Here is a 27,919-nt window from a genome sequence, read left to right as displayed (position 1 = left end):
GACACACATAGCTATTGGCACAGTAAACGTTTTCTATTTTTCACCCATATTTGGTCCATTTTTGGTAACAAACGTCTATCTGAAATAATTATACTACACAAAGCAGTTAATTTCCTACAAAAATTTTGCAACTGTAACTCAAAAGTAATTTTATTAAATTATTTACATAAAAAATGGCACATTTTTCTGACTCAAAAGTATTGCACACATAATTATAAAACTTAAAAAGATGATTTATTTAACTTAACTAATATTTTGTGGGCAAGCCTTTCTATTTTTTTTACAAGTTGGAGGCTTTTTGGAGGAGGCGTTTTGGAAAACCAATTTTCTGGTCGTTTTTATCCAATAAAACCGCTTTTAGGTAAGTTTTGTTGGAAATGGATCGTGTATCTATAGTTTACCCTGAGATATCTTAATATAAGGAACTATGCAAACATATATAGATAAAATATTTATTTAAATGATACGTTGTTTGATTAAATAATCATCAATATTGTAATAATTACAATTAAGAAAAGGTAAATAATAAAAACTTTATGCGACGTCCCGTCCCACATACCAATTCCTATTCGTTCGAATTGGGCAGGTTACATAGCAGTCAGCTTTTTTCCGCGAAGCAGCAGGGCTGACACTCGCTTTGCTCTTCGCTCGCGCTCCAGCAGCAGCCAGCTGACGTTTGTTACTGTGCAGCCCTGGCGACTGCGTATTTGTTTAGTTTTGGTGCGAATAATATTTGGTTTAATATTTAATTGTGTGCAATAAGCTGTTAATTGTGTAAATATGAGTGCAAACGACACAACAAAGCAGCTGTCGATTGTGGATATACGAAATTATATGCTGCAAAACGATGGCAAGGTGACAAACCATGCGCTTGTCAAGCACTTTAAGAAATATCTAACGCACACCCAAAGTGAGTCAGAGTCCATTCCATGCGAAATGCGTATCTGTGTATATACTGAACTACCTGTTGACATCATAAGTCAAGCCCTAACAACTAAACGCAACTGAAATCTAATTTCAGATGAGGCGGAGGCACGCAAACGCTTCAAAACATACGTGACGCTTCTGTCGACAATCAAAAACGAAAACAACCAAAAGTATCTAATACTGCGTAAAAAGTATATCAATGAGTGCCCCTCCGAAGAGGTTGTGGAGCGCGCCGTCGAGGCCGCTGGCAATGCCTCGACGCCGTCCAGCCCAGGAGCTGGATCGCTGGCCTCTGTTACCGATAGCGGCTTCTCGCCCCTCAGACAGCCGCCGCCCTACAAAGCTCCGCCCGAAGTGCAGCAGTCGCCAGTGGCAGCGCCTGCGCCCGTGCCGGCTCCAATCGTCAGCACCGGCGTTGTTGTACACCCGGGTCAAGTGGACAGCTATCGGGATTGCGTTAACGAATTCACAGCCGCCATGCAACGCATTGACCCTGCGCGTCTAGAGCTGCAATCATCTGCCAAGGCAGATGTTGACACGAACAACGAGCTCGACACCGTTGCCATTGCCGTTGCCGATGCTGCGGCCAAGTCAGTATCCCGTGCCAATTCTGTGGACGAGACCGGCAACAAGGAGAATATTCCGCGTTTCTCTTTCTCGTCGGGCGCATCAACCGACAGCTCGGCCACAGACAAAGTGTCCGGCACAGAGGCGGGCGACGCTGCTGAGAATCCCATCAGCGTTAAGGAAGCGACACGTAAATTCAACCGGATGGCATCCGAAGAAGAGGCTAAAATAATATCACCGCCGCCCAAGAAAAAACCAGAGAAGGTATGTTTTTTATACCCTTAGCCCATGTCAAATGGGTATATTGTTGATGGTGAAATGTATGTAACAGGCAGAAGGAAGGTACTCCGATCCTATTAAGTGAATATTTTCTTGTTCAGAACGACACGCTAAGCTACAAAAAGAAAGCTTTAATTCAGGGTATCTTCTAGTCGAGCACTCGCGGTTAGAGCCCTCTTGCGTGTTTTTATATGTTTAACAAAACCGGTTAACATTGAGCCCAGCATAAGATGCGGGTGCGGGTGCGATGGCTTGCCAATGCCTGTCGCGCATCGTTGCTGCTGCTCGGCCAGCAGTTCCAACTGGGCCGCTTGTAGCTATTCCCCACTTCCTGTGGGAAGCATTTAGAGTGAGATTCTGTTCGTCGCGTTTGTTTCTGTGTCAAACAAAACAAAACAAAACAAAAAACGCACAGTTTTTGCATTTTGAGAATTTGACTTGCCTTATTGTCATGATTAATTTTTCAAATTGCAAGCCAAGAACTCTCCGAATTCCATTTCCTATGGTCGCAGAGCAATTTGAAGGCAGATTAGATCTGGCCTACACTGATTCTGTGTGATTCTTGAATCTAATTCGCAACAAATGCGCAGATGAGGGTCTTGCCTCTCACACCAACGCGGGCACTTAGGCACCAAACTTAAATATAGCTCGAGTGGAACTGCTGGCTTGGTCGCAACTGTCAGCAGAGCCGTGTCACGAACTGCCACCAGCACATTCGAATTGTACAAATCCATTAATTTTATTCGTGGACAATAAAATGTAAGATTCATAACATTACATGCGCCCGCTGCAACGTCTGCCAGTCTGCCAGTCCGCCCGTCTGGCCATTCGGCCCATTGTCATCACCGTCACTCATTCTTTCAGATATCTATATAAATATATATGTGCTTGACATGCGTACATGCATTCACTGACGCATGTACTTTGTTAATATATAACTTTTTCCATTTTGCGCCGCCCACTCGCCTTGCCGACATTTAATGGAAACTGTTGCAGCAAGTTAAGCATAATTTGAATGCTCTTCTGTTGCATTAATAGTGGGTTAAGCTAATCAGTGGTGTAATATAAACCAAACAGAAAAATCAATGATTCCTAAAGAACTTTTGGGTGAGTTCGTGTGGAGTGAGTTTGGACTCAGAACAAAGAGTAACAAAATTCTGCTACAAAACTAACTTTTTCAACCCACATTTTTTGTATACCTTTATAGAGGGTATTATACGTAGTATTGTCATGAAATGTGTAACGCATAGAAGGAGGCATTTCCGACACCATAAAGTGTATATATTCTAGATCAACGTCAACAGCCGAGTTGATACAGCCATGTCCGTCTCAGTTTCAAAGCTATCGTCTTGAAACTTAGTCAGATCCGTCTTTCCTTTGCGGGAAGTAAATATGTCGGAACTCTCCAGATCCTACTACTATATCATATAGTTGCCATAGGACCGATATCCCCAGATATATGTATATAAAATCCTCGCATCATCAGACTACTATATCATTTAGCTAACATAGGTACGATCAGTCGAAAATTAATTTCTTGTATGAACAACTTTGTTGTTAATAAAGATGTTTTGACTAAGCCCAGCATTTACTCGTTAAAATATGCTACTTATATGAGAGCTGAATCTTGTGAAGATAGGACTCCTATATAGCTGTATAGGCAGAATCGGAAAATGAGTATTCGTCTGGCAGAATATTCTTTTTTTCCAATATATTCTCACTACTATTCTCACATTTCTGCAACATCGTAAGGCAAATGTATAAAATCTTCAGCGTGCCGAAGATATCTTTACTTTCTCGATACTAAATCAAATTACCTAAGCTGTTTCCAAGTCTTAAAAAGCTTTTATTTCGAACCAAGTTATGTATTATGATGGCATTATTGAAGTTTCGATTGCAAAACTCGAAATATTTTCGTGCCATTCTTACAGCAATCAACTGAGTTTCGAACTATTCATTGAGTACTTTTAAGTGTGTGCATGGATATATGTGTGGATATATCGGCCGACAATAAAAGGCGACAACATGTTAAGAATTTGTCAAGCGTTACGAGAAAATCGTTTCGTAGCAAATGTTTTTCGAGTTAAAGACGCCGGCAATTACCAATGGGCTGAATTGACAAACAACTGTCATCCACTCAGGGCTGTCAATCAAAGTATTCGGGTTTAGGCATAAAGCAAAAGCAACTGCATAAATCATCCCAGAACGAACGCTAGATGAATGTGTGCATGCTCCGCACAAACACGTCCAGGCGGGGCGACAGGCTGCAGCAGTAGATGGATGTCAAACTCGGAACTCGAATTGTCAACTGCATGTCAAGCGCTATAAAAACTCAACACTCGACTAAAACACTAAGGAAAAGACTTAAGTGTCTATTTGTGCACACACACACACACACAGGCACACTCTTGTCCACTTATGTGTGTTAAATTAATGTTTACATGTATCGAAACGTTTTCCAGCAACTAAAAATCACAGAATTTATGTTAGTTTTCTCACGTTTTCCATGTTTCCGGATTAATGTTGCCCAATTACATGCAACAAATATTTCCTCCATTAGCGTTTCTGTCTAGTCCTGAGCACAGGGTATTGACAGTCAAGCAGTCGCGAGCTAGACGTCTGTAATCCCATAATGTATATATATTCTTGATCAGTATCCATAATCGAGTCGATATGACCATGTCCCTCTTTTTCTTTCTATGCAAATTAATTCCTTAGTGAAACTTTGCTTAATTCCATCTTTCCACTGCAGTCGATACTTAGTCGAAATTGGCCGCATTGGACTACTATATGATATAGCTGTCATATAAACGATCGGTCAAGAATGAAGTTCTTGTATGAACATTATCTTTTTTTTTGCTTTTCAAGATATCTTGGCTCAACATTTACGAGCTACTTAGAAAGGATGTCTATATCAAGTATTTCTACAGGAAAAATCGGTCGTAAAATGAGTTGATAAACTTTCTGTTGTTTCAACAATTTTTGACCAGACTCGATTATGTGCTTCACTATTCCCCTTACATATATTTCGGGTTAAGCATAGTCAAACCTAATTACAAACTTTTGAAATTATTCGAGTAGCATATTCTCATTTTCAGATAGTTTACAAACGTGCCCATCATTATCCAAGCTGTAAACCTGTAAAAATTGTTAACAAATCTGTGCGCTAACAAGACAAATCAACAAAAAAAAAAAAAAACTTTAGACGGCGCCAGCAATCTTTACTTATTACCATCCCAGTGAATTCCTCGACGGATTCTGTTTAAAAAAAAATTATTAATCATCGAAAAACGATAGAAAAAGTGCCAAATCATGCACGAAAGAGTTTTCAAATGAGTTGCTGGCCCTTCTTCATATTGCCTATATATTTTTCCCGCGATCCACTGACGCACATAGATCCATCAATATAGACCGTGAAATCTTGGCGCCGCAACTGTAATCGCTTCGGGCTTGTTCTGCCTTGCAAGCTGATCAATTAAATTCGTTTCGAGTGTTTTTAATTAGCTTCATGAGTTGGCAATTTGTGCATTTAGGCAGCACCCACTGTACGATATAAGCATTTTATCTAAATATATATCTAACGATGAGTTGAAATTGATCTGCCAATAATGTTTCTTAAACTTGTCTGTGTAAGGAAATCAGTTTGACAACTGGTTTGAATGTAGCGCTTATCCCTAGGTGTTAACAACAGTATCAGATATATTCGAATTACCTTCTACGACGTTTCAGCTAGATTGAATTGATATAATTTTTTAAATATTGCAACCAAAGATAGACTTTTTAATGAAGAATCTGTATAATAGTTCCAAGTATAAATTTGTAAACTTTAGATTTAAATTTTTACAAATTGGACTAAAAGTCTAACGAATCTTCAGACCTTGGTAGATAAGGAGGATGAGGGTTCAAACCGAAGAACTTTGCCGAGACCTTCGCTATTTCAAAAGTTAAATTAGTAGATTACAACTGCCCATAATGTAAATAATGCTAACAAGTTGGCAGCTGTATAAACGGGAGTTAAAACCAACGAAAATAATGTGAATTATATAATATGATAGAGAAGGATGTGAAACTATGTTTCAAAATGTGACTTACATTGTGTAAGTTGTTTTGCTTAGGCTGTGTTACGCCTGAGTCATTGTCGCTTTAACAATATGAAGAGCTCTAACACAGTTCTGTACATCTAAACCTAGATTATTTGACTGTATATCCATGAATATACATGGAATAGTGTTTGTCCGAAAATCACTAAATTTACAATTTTAAAGGACTGTTACCCATTTGTAGTTCTGCTTAAAGGGTAACGAAATGAAGCCCGACTGCAGCATCAAACAGACCACATATATTTTTATTAACCCACAAGGTACTTTGGTGGCCAGTGCCCGTGTCCCAATATGCATATTAAGTCCAACGAGGGGGGGATGGGAGTGTGAATGGGGGCGGGTTAAGAGAAAAACCCTTTTGGATAAAAACAAGTTGGTGAAACATGTTAACATAGCCAATAAGCAGCAATAGAAATTAGTTAGGCAAAGCTATACTCATCACGGCCAGGCGACCACAAAGGACCCAATTAAAAATGTAAGGAAACAAACCAAAAGTTGTTATTGCTGTTAAACAACAACGCAGTATGTCCCGAAGCGGTTAAATTTACAACAACAGCAACAATGTCGACCCATCGAGGACGTGGAGCATCAACCGGTGCCGCCTCTTCGCCGCCCGGCATTGGCAACTTGTGTTGTGTGATCAGAGCGGACAATGGCAACGACTACAGTATACGGCATACGGCAATGGCAAACATGACCATTTTGTGGCTTCATCCGTTTTTAAGGGAGCCAAAGGTAACTTTCGGGTGGTGGCAAACGCAAACACACACAGAGCGAGAGGACACAGCGCAGCGCCGCACAGGACATGGTACGGTCTGGTCGGGTCGGGTCTGGTCTGTTGTGGCCCGGCCCGAACCGGCCCGGCATGGCCTGGCATGGCGGAGGACAACGGCTAGCAGTGTGATATAATATCTTGCATAAAGGGACACACAGGACATAAGAAAGCCAGCCAACAAACAAGCGATTGGGGAGAAATGGCCACCAACTAGACAAGGGCAGCCAACGAGCAGCAGTCGGTTCTTGTTTTTTTTTTTTTTTTTTCATTGTTCTGCAACCATTGAAAATGAGTAAAAAAAAAAATGGGTGTTATGGTTATGTGCAAGTGTAAATGTAACAGGCAGAAGGTGGCATCGCCGAACCCATAAAGTTCATATACATATATATTCCTGATCAGCATCAATAGTCGATCTAGACTGTTATCTCTGTACGTCTGTACGAATGCGTCGATATCTGAGATTTATTTAGACACACAACAAAACATTCAAATTCCCCATGCTTCTCCAGAATTAAGCTAAAAACATATTGGTAAAGATAAGTCCTTGTGCTTAGGAATATCAAAACTTTTGCATGTCAAATTTAAACCCTGAATCTTGCATCATGATCGGACTATAAACACCGAAGTTATTTAAAAACGCTGTTTCCATAGCGTAGGGCTGATGGAAGAAAATACACAGCAGCTGCATGTGTGAATGTTTGTAGTATAGCTATAAGGTTTGTAAGGACAGCTCTGCTCTAGATACAGATACAGACCTGCACTTCCGATTAAGGCACTCTTGAATATATTCTTAAACCCCGCATAACTGTAGAGGGATAACATACTTGTAACAGGGTATCTTTCAGTCGCGCACTTCTTATCAGAGAACTCTTGTTTATTGTGTTTTACATTCTAGCTATAGGGTATCTCCCAGTCGTACACTTTTGATTAGAGCACTGTTGTTTATTTTGTTTTACCCCCGCATAACCGTAAAAGGTAACATACCCATTGCAATGGCCAATTTTTGGGTGGAGACTTGGGGCGGTTCGGTTCTTTTGTTTAGCATTGACATGGCCACTTTTCCCGGGGCCTTACTTTCGCAATGTTTGTCCTGTTATGTTTTTCTGTTCTGCTGCTGTTTCAGTTTTTGTGTGTAACGCTCTCGCTCACCTTGTCGGCTATTCGGCAAACGACAAACGGCAATCGGCCTTCGCTATGCGGCAGGCGGCAGGAGGCATATGGCATGAGGTGTATGGCATGCGGCATGCGGCATTCGGCATTTGCAAATGGCGCCATCGTCATCTACCTGAGCGGGTGGCTAACAGGGATTAGCCCCGGTGCGTTCGAGCACAGCGAGTAATTGGAAAAACGTGAGCACTCCCAAAGTCAAGTGGCGTGTAAATATGAAAGGAGTCTCGAGGGCAGAAGAGCTGTTGCATCCTGCGGCTAAATGCCGTACAACCATGTGTACTCGCATTTATTAGCTATTGTTACATTATGAAAAGCGGGGAGTTTTTTCGTTGTTGTTGTCGTTGGGGGTGGTGCTCGGCAGATACAGATACAGGTAAATAAAAGCTGACGCTTTTGCAGCTTGTTAGCAGCGCGAACATTATGCGAATGGATAATTAGTTGCCGAAAATGTTTTCCGCGCTCGTAAATATGAGGCACACATGTTTCCAGCTATTGTTGTTGTTGCTGTTGTTGTTGTCGCTGGCACATGTGTGCCTGCGCCCCTCGCTCATTAGAGTGCTCATTATCAGTGGGAATGCGTGCGTATGTGGTGGTTAAACCCCTCCCCATCCCCAGTCGAAATGTGTAAATCACCAAAAAAGAAAAGAAAAAACAAAAAGAATAAACCGAAAGGAAGGAAACAACTTTCGCCGGCGTTCTGGAGCTCTATTTCATTTAGCGCGTCGCTAAAGAAAATCCGGCGCACAATCTGCCTAAAGCACGCGCCTAATAAATAAAAATTATTACCTTCATAATTATGGGAAAGAACATGGCGACGGCACCGTTGTCGAATGCGTGCGCATAATTATGCCAGCTTTTACACACACGCCCCCAGCCCCAATCTCCAGCTGCCCCCGCTCTAAGCGGCATCCATTGGATGCCACAAAGATTGCTGGAGCATACACACTCGCACACGTCGACATATGTGTGTGTGTTCTAAGATTCAAATGTGTGTTGGCGTTAATGCTTTCAATGGGCTTTCTATGTTTTATACCCGTTTCATGTCGTTCTTTTCTATATGCTTATATATATATATGTTTTTTTTTTACCACTTCGCACCGCCCCCGCGCCTTTTGTAAATGAAGTGGCAGAAACATGTATAATTAATTTATGCGCTTTGGTACCCTCTTTTTATGTCTTTTTAGCAATTAATTGAGGAAAAGGATTCACCCGATGTTACACTTGCGCATCCCAAGGCAAAGGAATGGATTGTCTCAATGGCAAAAGCTAATTACCAGGAGCTCGCTAAGCTGGCTAACGATTATCCGGAGCTGGTTAAACTGCAGGTTAGTTACAATTTAACTACACCTTTCCATTAATTGAAAGCATTTAAATAAGACGAACTAGGAAAGTAGAAGTATTAAACTAAAACTAAACCAAACTTTAATATTGCAAAACGAAATTAACAAATTTCGAGCAATAAATATAGTTTTTTAGTCAAATATATAAAAGCAGTTTGTTTGCTTTAAATTTAAAGCATAACTTTTACAACCAATTTGCCCCAATAAATCTGCCTGAATTACCTTAAACTATATATTATATGGTTCAGTTACAATGAGTTATAAGTCGATCGGATAAAATAGACTTTTAATTATCCTTTTCACTTGAGCTTAAACTGTCAAAAAAAAATAGGAGAACCAAATTTCGAAGCAAAACCTTAAGGCAAGGAGTTGATACGAACCGTAAGCCAAAAGACTAATAGATGTTTAAGACCAGGACTACGAACTATTGCAATTGTTTTAAAAACTTAAACGAACCGTCGCACATTCCTGTTTCGTTTGGCCAACTTGATAAGTATAGAGCGCATTCATTGGCTCGAATTAAGTAGCTCGAACAAATAAAGACAAGTACAAACTATTCATAAGCATTAATTACGACAAATTAAGCAGCAACGCGTTGTTTTTGCCATGTCGAACAACATTTAAAAATGCGAGAAAAATATAATGACAGCCGCCGCGGCGGTACACGCGGCACAATCGCGATGCCCGGCCCAGTTGCTCTGACAATTAATTGTGAAATATGTTTTCAGAATTTTTAGCACTTGTAGTGCATGATGTTTGGGAAGTGGGCGTTAGTTAGGACCGGGCCACTTCTCGCGCGTGGGCCTTAACACGCTGCAATTGCCATTAGGCAAAGGCGGCAGTCGGCCGGGAATACAACGACAACCAAAACTAGACCATAGCGTTAAATCGAGCGCAACAGAACTTGACCAGCAAGGATGGTCCAAAATATATATGTATACCATTATATATATATATATAAATATATGTTCTGGTACATGTAATTTCCATTTTGGACAGACAACTGAAAACAAGCGTTTGACAGAACACGTGTTTATATTTGTACTCTCATCAAAATGATTTTAGGCAATGCTTTTTACACTCCGCCCACGAACTGCGCCCAGTTGGCAATTGTCGCCGGCAAAACACATGTTTAATCAAATTACAAATGTTAGACATATATATAGTGTACTAGAAGAAATTAACCGGCGTCGCACGGGTCAAACAAATAATGTTGTTAATGCAAGTGGTACGAAATTGCTTGTGTAATTCGTGTCAACTTTAGACAACAAATTCGCTAAAATTGCAGCCCACGCTCGATGCATACATCCACACAAATGTAGGAATGGGAAATTGCTGCCAGATTTGAACCAGCGTCCTCCCGGTTGTCAGTCCGTATTCTTCCAATTTGGAACTTTAAGGTGGAGATTTTTAACCTTAACCTTTTTTTGAACCCAATGAGGAAATTTCCTATGGCTAGGGACTGTGAATTGATCTTCAGTCAATCAGTGGGTCAAAAAAAAACTCTTCTATATTTATATAGAATATACCAAAAGTTCCGATTGCCTACGTAAATGTCAGAAATAATTAAAAAATTGAGTTAAGAAATAGAATTATTTTGACAGAGCCACGAAACAATTTTGCGGTAACTTATTGTTGTAGATAAATGTCAAATTAAATGGCCATAAATTAGGTTACCCAAGAATTATAAACAAGTTTTGTTGTTTCTTTTCCTTTTTCTCGTTTTTAATATATGACAGCACTTCAAATCGAAGGGTCGACATAGAGAAATGACTACGACTACGTGCGGGTGGGCGCCCTGTGAGAAACTCTTCGAATTTTCCCCAAAAATATTTGCTAAAAGACGGCAACGTCCAAATCTATTGGGACTCATGCCGTTGCGGTGTCTCTCAATTAGAGTAAATTTTCGGTTACACCATGCCCCAGCATGCATATATGTATATATACATACATATTTTTATGTCCCAGTTCCCCTACCAAAAAATTTCCATGCCCTGGCGTCGGCACAGTCGGAAGATGATTTATGCCAGCCGCAAGCAAACATGGGTCCGACTACGACTCCGACTCCGACACTGACTCTGAATCCGATGGAGTCGCATGGTGAACGCGTATAAGCGAGCATTATGCCTCAACTTATATGAACTAATTGCCGTACAAATGCAATGTTCCCGGAAATAATGGATTCCGTGCGTTATATGCAAATCTTGAATGCCATAAGTGTAATCAATTAATATATGTGCGCATCACGCCCAGCCTTCCCGCTCGCTCACTGGGCGGCAAGTGTGAACGAATGGCAGGCAGCTCATTAGCGGCGCTTGCAATTCCCCGAATCACTGAAATCGCAACGAGACGGAAATAGCAATAAATCAGACCCCGATTGTCACTTAACCTAATGTCTCAACTCGATGCGGTGGCTCTCGACCAATCTTTGCCAATTTTATAGCCCTGTGCATGGTGGTATCTTTGTATCTCTTGCATTTATGATTTAAAGTTTCTCAAAGTTTACTTAATCAATTGAAACATATGAGTAGTTCTAGATAATGGCAAATTATAGGGACATATATAAGGATATAATTGATTAAGAAAGAAGGAAAACCAAAAAAAAAATGTGCTCTATTCGGGGACTAGGGTGAATCTAGATCTTAAGACCTCAGAGATTTGCTCAATAACAAGATTTCGTTATCGATTTTAATCGATTGCTTGAAAACGGCATAAGTTATCGATTATCAAAAACAACCTCGTCTCTAGGTCTTATAGGCTCTGAGATCGACGAGTTCATACATACGGACAGACAGACGGACATGGCTAGATCGATTCGACTAATGATGCTGATTAAGGATATATATACTTTATAGGCTGGGAGATGCTTCCTTCTGCCTGCACAAAATAATTATACACTTTTTACCCATTTCCAATGGATTCAGGGTATACACATTAATGATTTTATGGGTTCTTTTCGTCATCCCAGACCTGACTGCACCAATCTCCACTTTCAGCGGTTACTATTGTTTGTTGTTCTTTCATTTTTAAAATGTTTTGTTATTATTAATATACATGCATTTTAGTTAGATGTTAGTTTAAATGTCTATTGCCCGCAGTAAGAAGTTGTTTGCATACCAAGTTTAATTAAATTTGTAGCCTGCAATACTCAATCAGCGGTGCGAGTCGCATTCAGACTCGTTTCCAATGGATATTAGAATTCAGTTACACTCTAGGCCTGGCCAATCGAATATGCTGAACATTTTCAAGTACCTCAATACCTCCTATGTCTATATATGCACCCCTCTATCTGAACATCTAGTATATGTGGATTTTCAAAAAGTAGGCGCTTATAAAATGTAGCAAGTTTTGTATTAATTAAAAACATACCTTCCTTTAGCAATTTATATTTATGTTTTCTGTTATTTTTCAATTCACATATGTAAATATAGTGAATAGAACTATGCATACTCACTTGCACTCAAACGAATACTCGAAACATACACGTGGAATGAAGCGCGAGTTTGACCATTGTTTGCCGTCGGTTGGATTGGGTTTGCTTGTGCCTGTGCCTGTGCCTGGTCTGGCCTGGTCAGCTGGGTGGGGCACACGGACCGCCCAATAGCCGAGCATGCAACGTTTTGCCATTTCAGCTTGTAGTTGTAGCTGTTGTTGTTGTTGTTGTGCGTCCCTTTCATTCAGGCGGCCATGCATCCATCCATCCATCAACGTGTTTGACCTAGCCGGCAATTCGGCTTGACATGCGAGTAAATTGAATTTTCCTTGTTTCACATTTGTTTTGACTTGTTTTTCAGTTGTGTGTGTGTTGTTTTTTTCCTATTTGATTTTGGCTGTTGTTCGAATTACTTATTCAAATTAAAAATATTTTTTTATTTTTTTTGCTGCATATGGACAATGACTGGGCACAAATGTAGCTGATGTTTCAACCTTCAACTCTTTCCTCTATTTACATAGTACACACAAACACACACACTCACACCTGTGTATGTATGTTATTTAAGTAAATGTTTCAGCATTTTAAAGTGTGTATTAAGACGAACATGCTGGCCAATGCTCGTGTTAATTATAAACTTGTATACATCAGTTATTTACAGCTTATGTTTAGACAAGAGAAATACGTCCTTTTCTTAGCCTCAAACTGATATTGTTCAATCTCACATATATTAATATTTGTTATCTAAATTTTGATTGTATCTTTAACGATTTGTTTAAGGCGTAAAGGTTATGCAAAGGTATTTTGTAATTACAAAAAAATAACCAAGCTATAATTTTCAAATGTGATTAGGCTCCGATTTAGGTTCGACTGTTTTTTATCAAACCAATATGGGTTGAAATCCGATCTATGGTAACAAAAAATTTTTAATGCACAGCTCAAAATGGTTTGTTTTCATGCAAAAATATTAATATTAAAGACTAATGAACATGGCTTAGAGATCATCATCTCCTTATAAGATTATTCACGTAAAAATCCTTGACTTCCTATCTCTTAAAGTATCTACTTCATATTTTGCAATACTTAAAACCTCTTCAAAAAAGATGTAGCAAGCTTTTCCTCAATGGTTTTCAGCAGATATTTCACTTAGAACAGAGTATTGCGCAGTCACCACTAAATATCTCATACAAATATGTAGATATTTGTATGTGAAAAGTTTTTTATCTCCATCTGGTATTTAGTCCGCGATACTCGTATCTAACGTTTATCTGCATCTGTGCTGGTATTTAATCTGCCATACTCGAATCTTGCTACTCAATTCCTTCTACCTTTTTTCACATACATATATTCGCCTTTTCCGCTTTTAAGAAAGGCAGGGCAAGGGTGAAAGTAATTTTGCGGCGTGCGTCTTTTGATGAATGATATGGGCCCTTTCCTTGCCCTCGGATTCCCACTGGGCCAGCGCTAAAATCTCAAAGGTAAAATTGTAGAAGTGACCATGAACTTTTCAACAGGTCGTCAAGAACAGCAATAAAACGTCTGACACCTTTGGCAAAGACACAGAGCCGCCGTATTATAATAAAACTTAACCCAAAGCAAATGTCATCGCCGGCAGTGGCGCCCGTTTCACCAAGTGTCTTCTAATTCTGTCCCTATGAAGAAACATCAAAACGAATAGAACTTGTTGGAATACCGCCTGGCACTGCTCTGCCCAGCCCTGCGCTTGCTGTTGCCATTAAATGGAGGTGACAATTCAATCAACAGCAGCCGCAGCAGCGATAACGACGGCTTGACTGTGAAATGACTGAATCCTTTCCAGAAATCAAATCAAATGTGTTTACGACCCCAAACTTGACGTCTTCACGTCGCGTCGGACCTCGCCTCGTTGGTGGCTTGGCTCAATTTTATGCCGTTGCGTAGCTATTAAATTTAATTAGAGCTCTGTGTGCTCGCTACCGCCATTGGCCGTCAGCGGCACATAAATGTCACCAAAATATTCTCTTGAAATACATATGTACATATATATACACATTTATATATATATATATATATATATCAAAAAGTGCCGCCTGCTGCGCACACTCTTCCAGAAGTACGACCGCATGTCTCTTTATTTAGCTCCCTGCGGATATGTGACTTACTTAGTCTGTAGTTCAACAGGCCTCACTCGGAATTGCCGTCGCCACGTCATGAGTTGTTAAGAATATGGTTAGTTGGCATGCGAAAGGATTGTTCCTCTGGCAGAGAGCATAGAATTTATGAAGATGTGATATTTTGTAGGGTATGAGCGAACATTCTATCCAAGGGATAGAGAGACTGATTCCAATATTGTAGCTCTATTTGGGAAAAATTGGTAAATGTGGGATAGAGATTGAAACACTTGTTGGAAAACTCGAGCGAATATAAAATATTTTAGTATTTATAAAGGTGTTTTAGGTTAAATCTTCAAGCTTAGTTTCATTCGAAACAAAGCTCTTAAAAGCCTTGAATACCACTCGAATAGAGCGAACAGACAGTTGCCCTGACTCAATATCAAAGTGAACTTGGTGATTTGATTAATGAATCTCTATCACGATCAAGACCTTAGATACGTGCTCTTCGATTGGAATAACATTGGGGCCACCAAGCTGAGAGCAAGGCAAACTCTATCCACCTCTAACCATTTATTATGGCACCACCTCAAACGTGGTCGACGGCGGTAGCTGCAGTCGACTAGCCACAAATTCAATTTCAAAGACGCCGGAGATGCGCCTCCTCCTACAAGTTTGCACAGTTTCCCAATTCAGTTTTAATTATGAAAAATCGATGCACTGACAGCCAACATGAATTAGGGCGAAAGTTATTAAATACGGGGCGTGCCACCAACGAGTACTGCCCACTGCCAATAAGCGCAGTTTTTGTGTTTGTTTTTTTTTCTTATTTTTTTTTTGCCATACTGGGAATGCGCTTTGAGCTCTCGGACTTGGCCAAGTTCTGTCTTCAAATTGACAAAAATTCGTCTGTGCTTTTTTGTCGCGTTTCCGTGCTGGCCAGCATATATTGGGTGGCGCTGTTGGCGCCATCGTTTTGCACGTTCCAGCGAATGGTTGGTCAGTGGGACGTCCACAAAATCCCTCCGTCCAGGCCAACTGAATGTCTTCACAATTATTGTCATTCACAATTACCTGCGCATGCTTTAAGTCCAACACGAAAGCAGCCCCAGACGCTGTTCGACTCGCCGAATTGTCGTATACCCTTTAAAAAATATATTCTCTTCAATGTGACCAAATTGCGATAGTAGAAAATATTTGTTGAATGTTGTACATATTAATCCCAGACTAAGTTCGATTTAATTAATAAAAAGTTGGCAGGATATTGCAAATTTAATAATAACTATAGTAAATCCGGGTTCGAATTGACGTTATATTGTCTTCGCCGAAGAACACATTAGATAGAACAATCACAACAAAAATTTTAGTGGACAGTTTGTACTCATTTTCTATGCAGATTATAATAATTATAATCCGTCAGTGGGGTTACAAGCTGCCTGACTTAGTTGTTATGGGAATAAAACTCGTTCGTATCTGAAGAAATACGAATGAAAGAAACTTAACTCCGTGACTTTGGCTTGGAATTTTCATTTCGATGCGGCCAGCGAAAAACGTGCAACAACAGTAGACACCCCCGCTCCGCACGGCTGCGATCCGCCGTTCCTAAGCGCTCCGATCCGATGAGGTTCTGTGTGCCAGTGTCTGTGGCCCGCCGCTTAAGTGTCAGCAAAAACGAAATTGAGCTTATCTGTAAATGCATCGACGGGAGCCTCGGCCAAGGACCAGTTCACCTCCACATCCACCTCCTGTGCTGCAAGGCGACTCGATGCAATCGTGCAGTCGTCAAATTAGCGACGTTCGAAATACTTCCCAGATAACTACGAAAATCGTAAACAAAATAAAATGCTCAACTGGCCGCAGCCATTTCCTGTGCTTTAGCTACCAACGAAACCCACCAACGATCTGTCAAGTCAAAGCAATATCGGCTTGAAAGAACTCGCTCTCCAAACACGCTGTATCCTGACTACTCGAAAAGTACTCAAAGCTGATTATATTATGAGGATTTTCCGCTTAAAATTTTTCTATATAATTAATTATTTGATAGACGATGTTTTTGAAATATAAAGTCATATATCAAATAATTCGAGGATGGGTTGAGAAACTCGCCCGAGCAGCAAATACTCGAAAAGTACAATATATTGATTCTGTTCTGAATATTCTATTTTCTCTGCTAAATACTATACTTTACAATAATTGTTTGCTGAGCATCAATAAAAGTTTAGTTTTATAAAACCCATATGTAAATTAACAGAAAGACTAACTTGAAAAAAACTCTAGGCACCAAGTACTTGAAAAGTATTTTAATCGATTCAAACAAATGGAATCCAATCAATTTCCCAATTGTTCGCTTGGCATTGTCTAGACGAAGGTTTTATGAATTCTACACTAAGTTTGTTTTCTATATTCAACATATAACACGCCTTGGCCTTATTCACCCGCTGCAGGCATTGACTACAGGGCATTTAAGAAAATGCAGAGACGGCTAAGCCGACGCGACGGTTCACGATCCGATCCAGGAGCCATCGTAGTCGCCGTTCTGTGTGATTTATTCGCTACTCCAATTGAATTGTTTGGCGGACTGCGCAGGCGACCGGTGAGATCTGGATGGATGGCTGCTGAACTTCACTTGAGTGACATTTCATGTGGCATGGAATGACGTGCATTTGCAGACGCCGCCAACCAAAAAAAAAAATAACAAAAAAAAACCGAGAGACAATGGCATCAGCATCAGCGTCAGCGTCAAACTCATTGATGATGATCATCTTGCTGATCTGATCTGATGCCAATTCCCAAAACGACAAACTCAGGCGCCATGTTAACCACCAAGAAGTCACTGACTGACTAACTTACTGCCGCAGCCAACAGCCACACAATCCGCAGTATTCACACAATCGCCAATGACGATGATGGATTCATGATTGACTGGCGACTGGCCTCGCTTTTCTGGCCATTGTTAGTGGACAAAATTGATTACAATCAGTTTGCGAGACGGCGACGGCGTTTGCATTTTATTGAACACGATCCTTTTGATACCCCCATTCGATCTGGATCTGGTCTGGAATTGATCTGGGCTCGATCTGGCTTTATTTGGACAAGCAACTTGTCACATTTAATGGAATGCATTCTGATTGGATATGCAAGTGGTGTGTTTGAGATTTACACACACACACACACACGTTGTGAATGAACTCCACTCCCCAAATGCTCTCAATCAGATATTGTTGTTATTAATGCGTCTTCTTATTGGGTGTGTGTGTGTGTCTGTGTGTGTGTAGCTATGCATGCAAAGCAATCAACACCGCACAGCAACATATCGACCCCACTCAACGACTCGACGTTGCCTTTTGGACTTTAATTCGAGTGTATATTGATTAGGTTTCGCTTTTGGCGAATCCATGTTCCTGTCGGCCGCACTGCCACCGTTCTGTGTACCTAGCGCCAGCTACTGAAAACACAATGTCCTGCATTCAGAGAGGGAAAGAGACCCACTGCAGCAGCACGGCGGAAATTTGTCAATATATGTGAATATATATGTGTGTGGGGATCCAGTGGCTCAGCGTCCCACCGTCGGGTCATAAATTCTGCAATACAAATATAAATAATATTTCTCATCCGACTCAATTGCCAGCGGCTGAGTTGGACTCGGTACCGGCTACGGCTACGGCGACGGCAACGGCACCGACTACCCCACACATGGCTTTGGACACCTCGGCGTGCGGACAGCAAATACAAAAGGAGGTGTTGCCACGTTGTTATGAGTTTTTAAATCTGCCTAACCCCCCAGCCCTCAACATTTATTCGAATTTAATCGATTTTTCAAATTGACTGCCCCTGCGATCGCCCCTCGTTTGTCTTGGTCACAATACGTGCCATCAACATTTGCTAAACGCCCACTGGCACGCCCATATTTGTTTTGCACAGTTTGCTTAAAATACAACGCATTTAGTAATTGTGTTTTGTGCTTATGACTTATCCTTTAAAAAAATGCGTTGGTAATTCTCTTTTATGCGGATTAAGAAAGCTAAGTTAAAGTATAGAAATATATTGATAATGTAAAATACTCTTTAAGCTGACATGGGAAAAAGTATGTAAATAACAAAGCTGATATTTAGATTCTTTTTATATAGACTGACTGTTCTGCTTTCAAAAGCAACATAGACATTTAAAGACATACATTTTTGTCTGGTTTGACTTTTGACAGGAAAGTGCTAAATACTTTTACTTTTGGGATATAAGTGCTCGAATTTGTAAGAGATTTTTAAAATCTCTATATATCTATCTAGAATATTTTCTGTGTTGCAAGTTTCATTATATGTCAAAAGTACATATTTTAAAAGAATCATAAGCGTAAGAAATAATCTTAAAAAAAAAATATTGATAAAATATCGAAAGCTTTCAATTATTGTATAAAGATGTGTTTGAAGAAAGTAAATCACGAATTGTTAACAGATTAAATTATTTCAATTACAATTTTAGGTACAAATATTTTGAATTAAAAGAAGAGATTTAGATAAAAGCAATGTTATTGGGTACTAAAAAATCCTTGGATTAAATTACATTACATTTAGTGCAAAGACTTATGGGATACAATTTAAAAATAAAAGTCTGGTGAAAGGTGGAAAAAATAATCAGTGCTTATAACTGAAGTATTAACTATCGATACTGCACCTAATAGTTCTTTTACAGAGATACTGTATACATTTTTTAATTGTTTTGTCAAAGCAATTTTTGCTATACAATGACAGGTAGTGTGTATATAGAAGCCACGCTTTATCGAAGTGATACTGTATACCACTTGGGTTAAATGCAGTACATCCCACAGAGGTTCTTTTAACTTCATAACATAGGCTCTATCATTTAGCTTAGTCAACTTGAAGCACAAACAACTTCTAATTGGGCTGGCATTAAAGATTGTTTTCAAACTTAACTAAAATTTGACGAGAATTTATGCATAATTAATGAGGGAATCTGAACAGGTGCGCGTTGGGCGACAACCGTTTCTGTCAAACACGATGACAAAAGATTACATTTTGCAAGTTGCGGCTGCTGCCACCGCCAATCGACCCCAAGGATGTTAGGCAGACATGCAGGCAGGCTGGCAACATGCTTAAAAATTAACATAAAACTTCTGATAATAGTTTTCCATACGATTTGTGTGATTGCCAGATGGAACCCAAGCAGCGTCCCACGCACTTTGGGCTACACTGCCTAAAAATCTGTGTAGCGATGCGGCTGGGACAGCGACATCATAAATTACGAAAATAAACTTTTGTGCAAAAGGGACGAATGTTGTGCCCTGGTGGCTGATGGTGCCTGACCGGGTCGGGCCGGGCCGGGCCGGGACGACCAAATGCTACAAGTTGTGCCGTCTAAAAATGTATGTAAGATTCGCGCAAAGCCAAGGCATGGCCGGTACATATGCAGCCTGAGTGCATTTGCTTGTCAATAAAAAGGTTCCGGTCAAAAACAGCATAAACAAGAAAGAACGGCTATACTCGGCACGCCGAAAATCAAATACCCTTTGTAGACATAGGGCTTACGATCCAGCAGCTATGCGAGGAGAATTGCGAAGCTCTCAGTTTCTGAGTTGGGTTAAGATATCTTTCTGTGGAACTTGTGCTTATAAGTTGGGCGAAGGGTCGTAAATGCAAAATTTGATCAATATATCATGAGAAAGCTTCTATGATAGCTTTTTAATCGATTTGGACATATGTAGACCATGGCAAAAATTCAGGACTATAAAACTGAGGGACAACTTTGTATAGTGAGAGACAGACGGATGTGGCTATGGCAACTTAACTCTTGATACTGATCAGGAATACGTATACAGTCGGAGCTGTCTTCTTCCATGCGTTACACATTCCATGGCAAAATTCTAATAGCCTCAGAGAGGGTATCAGAACAAACACCAAAAATGAGTGAGAAAAGTAAAAGACACAAAAAAAATCCAAGTATCAAAAAGGCAAATCCATCTGAAACTATGCGAAAGACCTTGTTGCAACGCGCACTGCAAGTATCAAAATTATTTGTGCAGGCAAACTTTTTAAATCGTATATGCATTTCGTTTGCTTTTGTAATTACTTGGGCCGTGGCTTATCGAGAATTTTAATAATTAATTAGCAAAATTAAGAAACGATTATCCCAGCGCGAGTTAAACGCACGACTTGGTATACAAGAGCCAGGCAGCCACTGGCCAACCGAGAATGAGAATAACAAAATTCTGTTAGTCACGCATGCTAATCTTCGTGTTGTCGCAAAACTTGCAACCGTTGCAAACAGCAGCAGCAGCCAAAACAACAACAGCAACAGCAACAACAACAATAACAACAACAAACTCGACGACAGTCCGCAACGGTGGTGGCCGCGCAACTTGGCCCTGAGAGCTGAGCAGAGCAGAGCAGGGCTGAGCTGAGCTGTGTTGGCCCGCGATTTGGATACGAAACTGCATTGTTTGGGGCGGGTGAGCGGGCGGGCGCGAGCGGTTAGGCAGCCAAAACAAATGATTATTGTGGGGGCCTATTTAAGGCTAATCGTGTTCGTCTGAGCGAATCTTGAGCCCAGGCACACTCGTGTTGGTCTATGGCTTCGTGATGTTGTGTAATATGCTGAGCCAGCCACAGATTTATGGCTTATATGATCTTCGTTTGGCGTATAGCCCAGTTTTTGTTTTTGGTTCAATTAGATTTGAGTCGGGCTCTAACCTCTGAACCAGCGCGCTGTCCAGTTGCCAAAATTAAGTGTACCATTAAATAAATATGGTGGCCATTATCGGATAAGCTTCTGGATCATTTACTTAAACATGTCACTTCACATTAATCTGGAGTCGGGGCAACAACAGGCAAACAGGTAGGCGACCAAGCCATTCAGCCAGCCAGCCGGCCGGCCGACCGACCAACCATTCCACAGGCCACACACAGCGCTCCGTGCGGCTTCGTGTGGCTCCAGCTTCGCATGCGCAGCGGCTGGCTAGCTGGCTGGCTGGCTGGCTGGTTGGATGGTTGGGTTTTTGCTGAGTTGCTGGACTGCTACCACACAAAATCGAGATTATCATAAATAATATGGAGTAACAGTTCCACGCGCTTAGCGGCCTAGGATGCCCATTTGTTGCACGTACCGCGCCGTTGTGTTTCCCAGAAAGGATGAGGTCACACACAGTTAGCCAGTGGCACTCTGAGTGGTGCCATCATCTTGACTTAACTGGGCAGGAAAGAGGGCCCAGTCAGTCTTAATGACGTCTAATTTGTCATCGTTGAGGAACTAATTTTTTAGCCTGCTGATATGGACCCAATAGAGCGCTACCTGTCTTGAACACGACCACTATAAGATTTCTGCGTAAGTTACAAAACCTGCGACGACGACGACGACGAAGACGACGACTACGACGACGACGACGACGATACTATCGTGGAAGATGGAGAGCTTGAGCTTGGGGACTCATGTGAGAAGTGGAATTTACATATAATTCCTGGAATAATATGTATTTAATGTATTCGTTAAAGGGAAACCTCAAACTCGAAACTAAACTGGCGATAAGATAAAGCTGTCTACGCTTTAAAAAAAAAAAAAACAAACAAAATAAAATAAAAATAATAAAAAATTCGCTGTAAAATTTAAATAACTCTTTTTTGTTGCAAAAGACCTTTTTGGGTGTGGATAAACCTTTTGGGCAGCTCCAACTTGATTTAGCAGCCACTCTTGATGATCTCAGATCTTTCAACGAAATGAAATTAACCATTCATATGCCACTTGCACGAGACTAGTTCATAAACTATAGAGGCCTCTTAATGCTGTACACAAAACAAGCCTCATTTGTCAAAGAATGAATTGGGAAATACTTGAAACATATTAAGGGCTATCTTTGACTACTAAATAAACAAATCTAACTGGGCCATGTCACAGATACAAATACAAATCGTGTTGTTTAAGCATTTATAAAGTTGTCAGAGCGTTTCTTAGTTGTCATTCTCAGCTTAGTTACAATTGACTAGGATGACATTTTTACTAAAAACAAGACAGTATTCAGCTTGCCGAAGATTCGAGCTCTGAGTTTTATAGTTATGACAACTCCTTTTAGTTAAAATATAAATAATAACATAAATAAAATATAAAAATGGAAATCTTATCCTACTCCCTACCTACTGCGCCTCTCTCATAGACATACTCAGCGACACGTCTTGTAGGGCGTCATGCTTAGAGAACTTTAAGGCGCAGTTTGCCATGCAGAATTTGCTGCAAGGCGTCTGACATGACAGGTCATTAAAACTGTCATGTAACTAGCTTAATTTGTGCAAAAATAACGTGGAAATGGTTAACGACTATGTTAGCAAGGTGTCAAGGAGTATTAGGACATGCTTTTCATTATCGTAATGGGGAAATATATAAAGAATAGATAGGTAGATCCCTGACTAGCATGCCAACAGCAATATCAGCAATTTAGCCTTGCCCGCCAGACTGTATTATGTTTAAAAATAAAATTCCTTAAAACGAACAGAAATGATGGTCACATAAATTCAGTTTTCGGCCAATCGTCCTGATCTTTAGCTACGTCGGGGCCGGCATCAATGAAGAGTGAAGAAGAACGCATTGAAAAGGAAAACAAAAATTGAAGGTGGAAATATCATGGAGTTAAGGAGATCGCAAGTTGTGGCTTTAATGTTGCAAGACGCATGTCTTGCAACTTAACATATCCGGCGCCTAAGCCTATCATGTGCCTGGCTAGCGCCCGGTGCTGCCATTGATTGGCAGAAGGAGAGGGAGGCCTGCATGTCTGGCGGCCGTATTAATAATTTTTCGCGAACGTTGCTTGATTTAGGGTGCATTTAAAGCGTGAACGACTGCATTAATAATTTCTTTTGCAATTTTATTGTGCATAAATTTCATTAATTTATAATTTTGTTTGATTTTTACTGCGACCAACAAGCAGGCAAACCAACCCGCTGCTTCGCTCCAAAGGAGCATGTTGCGCCAATGTGTTTTGCTGCGCTTCTCGCATCGCTGACTGGGGGCATAAATTATTTGCCGTAGTTTTGGCAGGCGCCCGTTGACCGCGCGCTGCGTAGATTTTGCGATTGCGCACGAACTGAGGGCTTATCCACACACTGTGAGCCGGCGTCGTCCTCTCGAACGAATCTCTGACCGCGCAGGCACAGCTCTCGTTGATGCTGCTCCGGCTGCAACTGCTGCTGTTGCCGCATGTTGCAGCTGTTGTTGTTGTTGTTGTTGCTGTTGCTGGATTTGTATTTGTTGCTTTTGATGTTTAGGCTCCATGCTTCATTGAGAAACTTATGCGGTTGTCGCTGTTGGTTGTTGTTGTTGTTGTTGTTTGTTGTTGCTGTTGGTTGTTGCTGGATGCTGGTTGTGGCCAATGCAGAGAGGTCCTGCAGCTGTGCCCGGCATGTCGCCTGCCAATGTCTTCAGTTTGTGCCCGCGCAGTTAATTATAAAAGCTTGGACATTTTCAGCTTCGGTTTGTTTTCATTTCCAGATGCAGATTACATTATGATTTATGCAAAATAGTAAATGCGTCTGATGGCAACATGCGCCAGCCGACAGCCGCCAACTTGTGCTCCCTACCCCACACCCTCCCCCTCCCCCACCCCCACCATTCTTCTTCTTCACGCCTCCCCGTTTGTACTTGCAATGGCAATACACCGCCGAGTTAGAAGACATCTCTAGCTGACCGACTGCAATGCAACGCCTACAAGCGTTATGCCAGCAAGTGCCGGCTGCCAAGACTGCACCCCCTACCGCGGAGCCTGTTATTCTAAGCCCCTAATTCCATTTATCGCCCCTTAAACCCAATCATAAACCCTGCGCATGGCTAACCGAGGGACCTCTTGCGGCGCTTTCCCTGACGCAAATTCGTCGCACGGCCCCGGCAATAAATCAGCAGCGCCATGAAGAGACCTCGTAAAAGTGCTTAAATTAATCATCCCATACGTGTATTTGTTATTCAGCTCGTAAGATTTTACGATGCCCCTGACCGCGGGGCATCTATAGGCGCAACAGGTTGCCACCGCCACCGCCAACGCCAACGCCGTGTTATGTTTTCTAAGCGCCAGTCGCAGTCAACGTGGCAGTTAGCAATATAACAATGCCATAAGAAGCCAGTAAGATAGTACAAATCAAGAGTAATCGACTGCTAGATACCCTGCATTACAAACTGATAGCTAACAACTTGCAAATATATATAAATATTTTCGTATACCATACACAAAACGACCTTATCCCTTTTTCCTTATCTCTTCTCATTTTCATAATACCAATATATATTGAGGCACAGCTCGAAAATTAATAAATATAAATACACCCAACTTGGTGTATAGGTTTTCGGATGGTATACAAAGACTAGGAACATTACAATATTTTGAGACCTCGCCCATTCCCTCTAACAGTGAGAAGTAGAGAGAGTATATAAACAGTCTTGAATTCTATATACAAGCTTTGAAAACTGTAAACAGAGAAGTTAATCAAGCATACATTTCCCATAGTGTGGGGCTGAGGGAAGAGGATTTATAGCCGCAGCGTAGAGCTTATGCAGGCAGACAAGCACATACACCCGATTTTAAATGCACACAGGGTATAGTAGCAACAACAAATTCCAGCGCAAGAGCTATATATCAAATCGTAAACTTAACTGTGCAATATTCGCAGGTATTTTGCATAACGAGAAATTCTTTGTCATCGCAACCATTTGCTGTGCGGCACAGCCTCCAGAGCCCAAACCGTTGCATTATCAAGTGTGGAACATGTCGAGATAGTGCACATGCACTACTGGCATTCTGTGGCATGCCACAGCGATGTTGCAGCACAGTGGTCAACTGTTTGGTTCTAAAACGTTCGTTGCTAAATTGCAAATGAAATTGCATCGTTATTACATGTTTCAGGGGCAGCGCAAATTAAATTCCATATGGAAAAGCAATCTTGCCCAGAGCCACACATATGTATTTATGTATTTATTTTACACACAGAGATCTCCACTGATGGCCACATTCTACGCAGTACGTGACAATGGGTACGGCACACTGTTTTTTCACTGGACAGGACAAGATGTTTAACAGCCAGGCCCAGAAATTCTATCGCCCAGAGAGCCGGAGAGTGAGAGAGAGAGAGAGAGCTTTTACAATCGCTTTTAAATTAGTTTAGTGGCATTTAAGTTAATCGCCTACAAGGGAGCTAAAATTGTCGAAGCCAAAGAGCTACCCTGGACTGAACGTCCACTCAAAATTGGGCGAACGTGATTCGATTTTCAAGAAGCTGAAGCCTTTGTGCTCTCCCTTAATGGGAGGCTACCCCGTACTGCCGCCTGCACAGATAGTATTCATTCGCACACATACCCATTCAATTACTTATGAGTGGGTTAAATGCAGCAGCAGCAGCAGCAAATTGAGTTGTGCATCATACTAAGAAGGAATAAAAGCAAGAAAAAACGGCTATACTCGGCACACCGAAGATCAAACACTCTCGTAGACACAGAGCTTACGGTTTTAAAGATATGCGTGGAGAAATGAGAAGCTTGCTATGGCTGAGTTTGATGAAGATAGGTTGAAAACCCAAAAAGTTTTCCTGATAATAACTTATATTTTTATATTATATGACTATATGACTTAGTGGTCCGATCCGGCAGATTCCAACATACATATTCTGCATGCAATAGAAAGAGATAGATGGACATCGGCATATCAATCTGGCTTTTAATATCAATCACGACTATATATGTACATGCTTTATAGGACCAGAGTTCCCTCTTTTATGCGTTACACACTAAATGACAAACTTATAAGACCCTCTAAAAAGATAAAACAACAAGAGAGCCAAATAAAGCGGCGACTCGCAACGATGACAGGCAAGTCAAGGGCCATCGTGATATCATTTGAAGGAGCCGTGCATCTGTCCACCAGTTGGAGGAGAACGTCTATGCATGTTGTATACTGTTTGCATAAATCTTACTGCCGCCTCCTCTGATAGCGATGCTTGTAATTAAATCGCGACACGGGCCAGCCAATGGCAGCTAATGGCGCCACAACATAGATCCCCAAGACAAACAACGAGCCCCCGCCACACACACACACACACACACATTCCCCCTCCGTGCATGTGCAATTCATGACAGAGCGTTGGGGACACGACCTGCGCCGCTGTCTCGGCAAGTACAGGGCACGTTTCTCAATGAAATTCCAGAGCGATCCCGAACGCTTCTGTGTGTTCCCGCGTTGTCTGGCCAGCCATCAAATATCAGCGTCTGAAAAACCGATACCCGGGCACAAGGGCGCCCGCAACTTGGGCGGCTTTGGGCAGCTACCGCGGCGGCGACAACACGAACAGGGCGCACTGGCCGCAGTCGCAGTCGCTGTCGCTGTTGCAGTCGCAGTCGCTTCTGCCACCACAGCAGTTAATTAATTCTGCATGAAATTTAAGGTTTTTGTGACCAGCCGCCCAGCTAGTGCATATATGGCAAGTCATTGTCGTCGCTCAGCCGCAGCTCTGGCGGTTCTGCACGTACAGAGCTTCTTCTCTCTGACCGTATCTGTGCCGGTGGCTCTGGCTTTGGCTGTGACTGCCTTCCAATGTGAACTAATCAACGGACAACAATCTACCAACTGGACCCGCACCTCATCAGCCTCCCAAATCAAGTCATTAAGCTCGCCGAGTGCCAAATGGAGCAAATAACGCTGCAACTAGGCCGAATGTGCGTCATGGGAGTTCACAGATGGCAGTGCAAAAAAATCTCTCAATTAGTCAGACAATTAAATCAGCAATCGATTCCAAATGAATCCCGATTTCATTCATTTATTTCATACGTCAAATATTTTCTCGATTCTCCTTCTCATACGATCGTAGCATTACTAAACTGTTAACAAAAACGATTCAAGAGATGCTGAAAGCTATTCTTATTTATCCTGGCCTTGTCGACAATTTTAAGCTGAATCGCCTCCTTCCAATTAAAACTGGGATCGCCCTTCTATGCGATTTTCATAATCTTAAGTAGGGCTTACAGATGTTTTTTGATTAAGTGGAGTGTATATACAATGGGAATATTTTATCCAAGACAATACATAGAACAATCGGTAGCTCGTCCTTATACATATTTAAAATTTATTTCATATATGTAGCTAGTAAGAACTTATCTATCTCTGATTTTATATTTTATTAACCATATTTTTTTATTTTATTTTTTTCAGTGCCCAGCAACGGTAGGCTATAAACTTTACGATTTCACTACCTAAAATATTATTTTTT

At 41.2% G+C, this 27,919-nt stretch overlaps 2 protein-coding genes across 5 annotated transcripts in view; one reads left to right on the top strand and one right to left on the bottom strand.

Annotated features, from left to right (window-relative positions):
* ara (araucan) overlaps positions 1-12,986 on the bottom strand; it is a 37,292-nt gene extending 24,306 nt beyond the window's left edge. The window contains exon 1 of one of the 2 annotated variants that reach the window (XM_064692321.1): positions 12,613-12,986. The gene's annotated coding sequence lies outside the window, so the exon portion shown is untranslated. The remainder of the gene's footprint in view (positions 1-12,612) is intronic. The other variant, XM_064692322.1, reaches the window with a different exon arrangement.
* On the top strand, positions 678-27,919 carry LOC135435330 (uncharacterized). 3 transcript variants are annotated; one of them, XM_064692336.1, is made up of 4 exons: positions 678-910; positions 1,022-1,758; positions 9,003-9,143; positions 25,653-25,703. In XM_064692336.1, exons 1-4 carry the CDS (start codon positions 781-783, stop codon positions 25,686-25,688), a joined length of 1,044 nt encoding a protein of 347 aa, XP_064548406.1. In that variant the 5' UTR covers positions 678-780; the 3' UTR covers positions 25,689-25,703. The 3 variants fall into 3 exon arrangements, with proteins under 3 accessions (XP_064548406.1, XP_064548405.1, XP_064548404.1); XM_064692335.1 differs by lacking the exon at positions 25,653-25,703 and adding an exon at positions 21,951-22,004; XM_064692334.1 differs by lacking the exon at positions 25,653-25,703 and adding an exon at positions 27,862-27,919 and having other exon boundaries at positions 679-910.

Source organism: Drosophila montana, unplaced genomic scaffold, assembly GCF_035044405.1.
Source record: "Drosophila montana isolate Dmon_TW-CO22-7 unplaced genomic scaffold, ASM3504440v1 contig_3543_1, whole genome shotgun sequence".
NCBI classification, from domain to species: Eukaryota; Metazoa; Arthropoda; class Insecta; order Diptera; family Drosophilidae; genus Drosophila; species Drosophila montana.
This window is presented reverse-complemented; position numbering and strand designations above follow the sequence as displayed.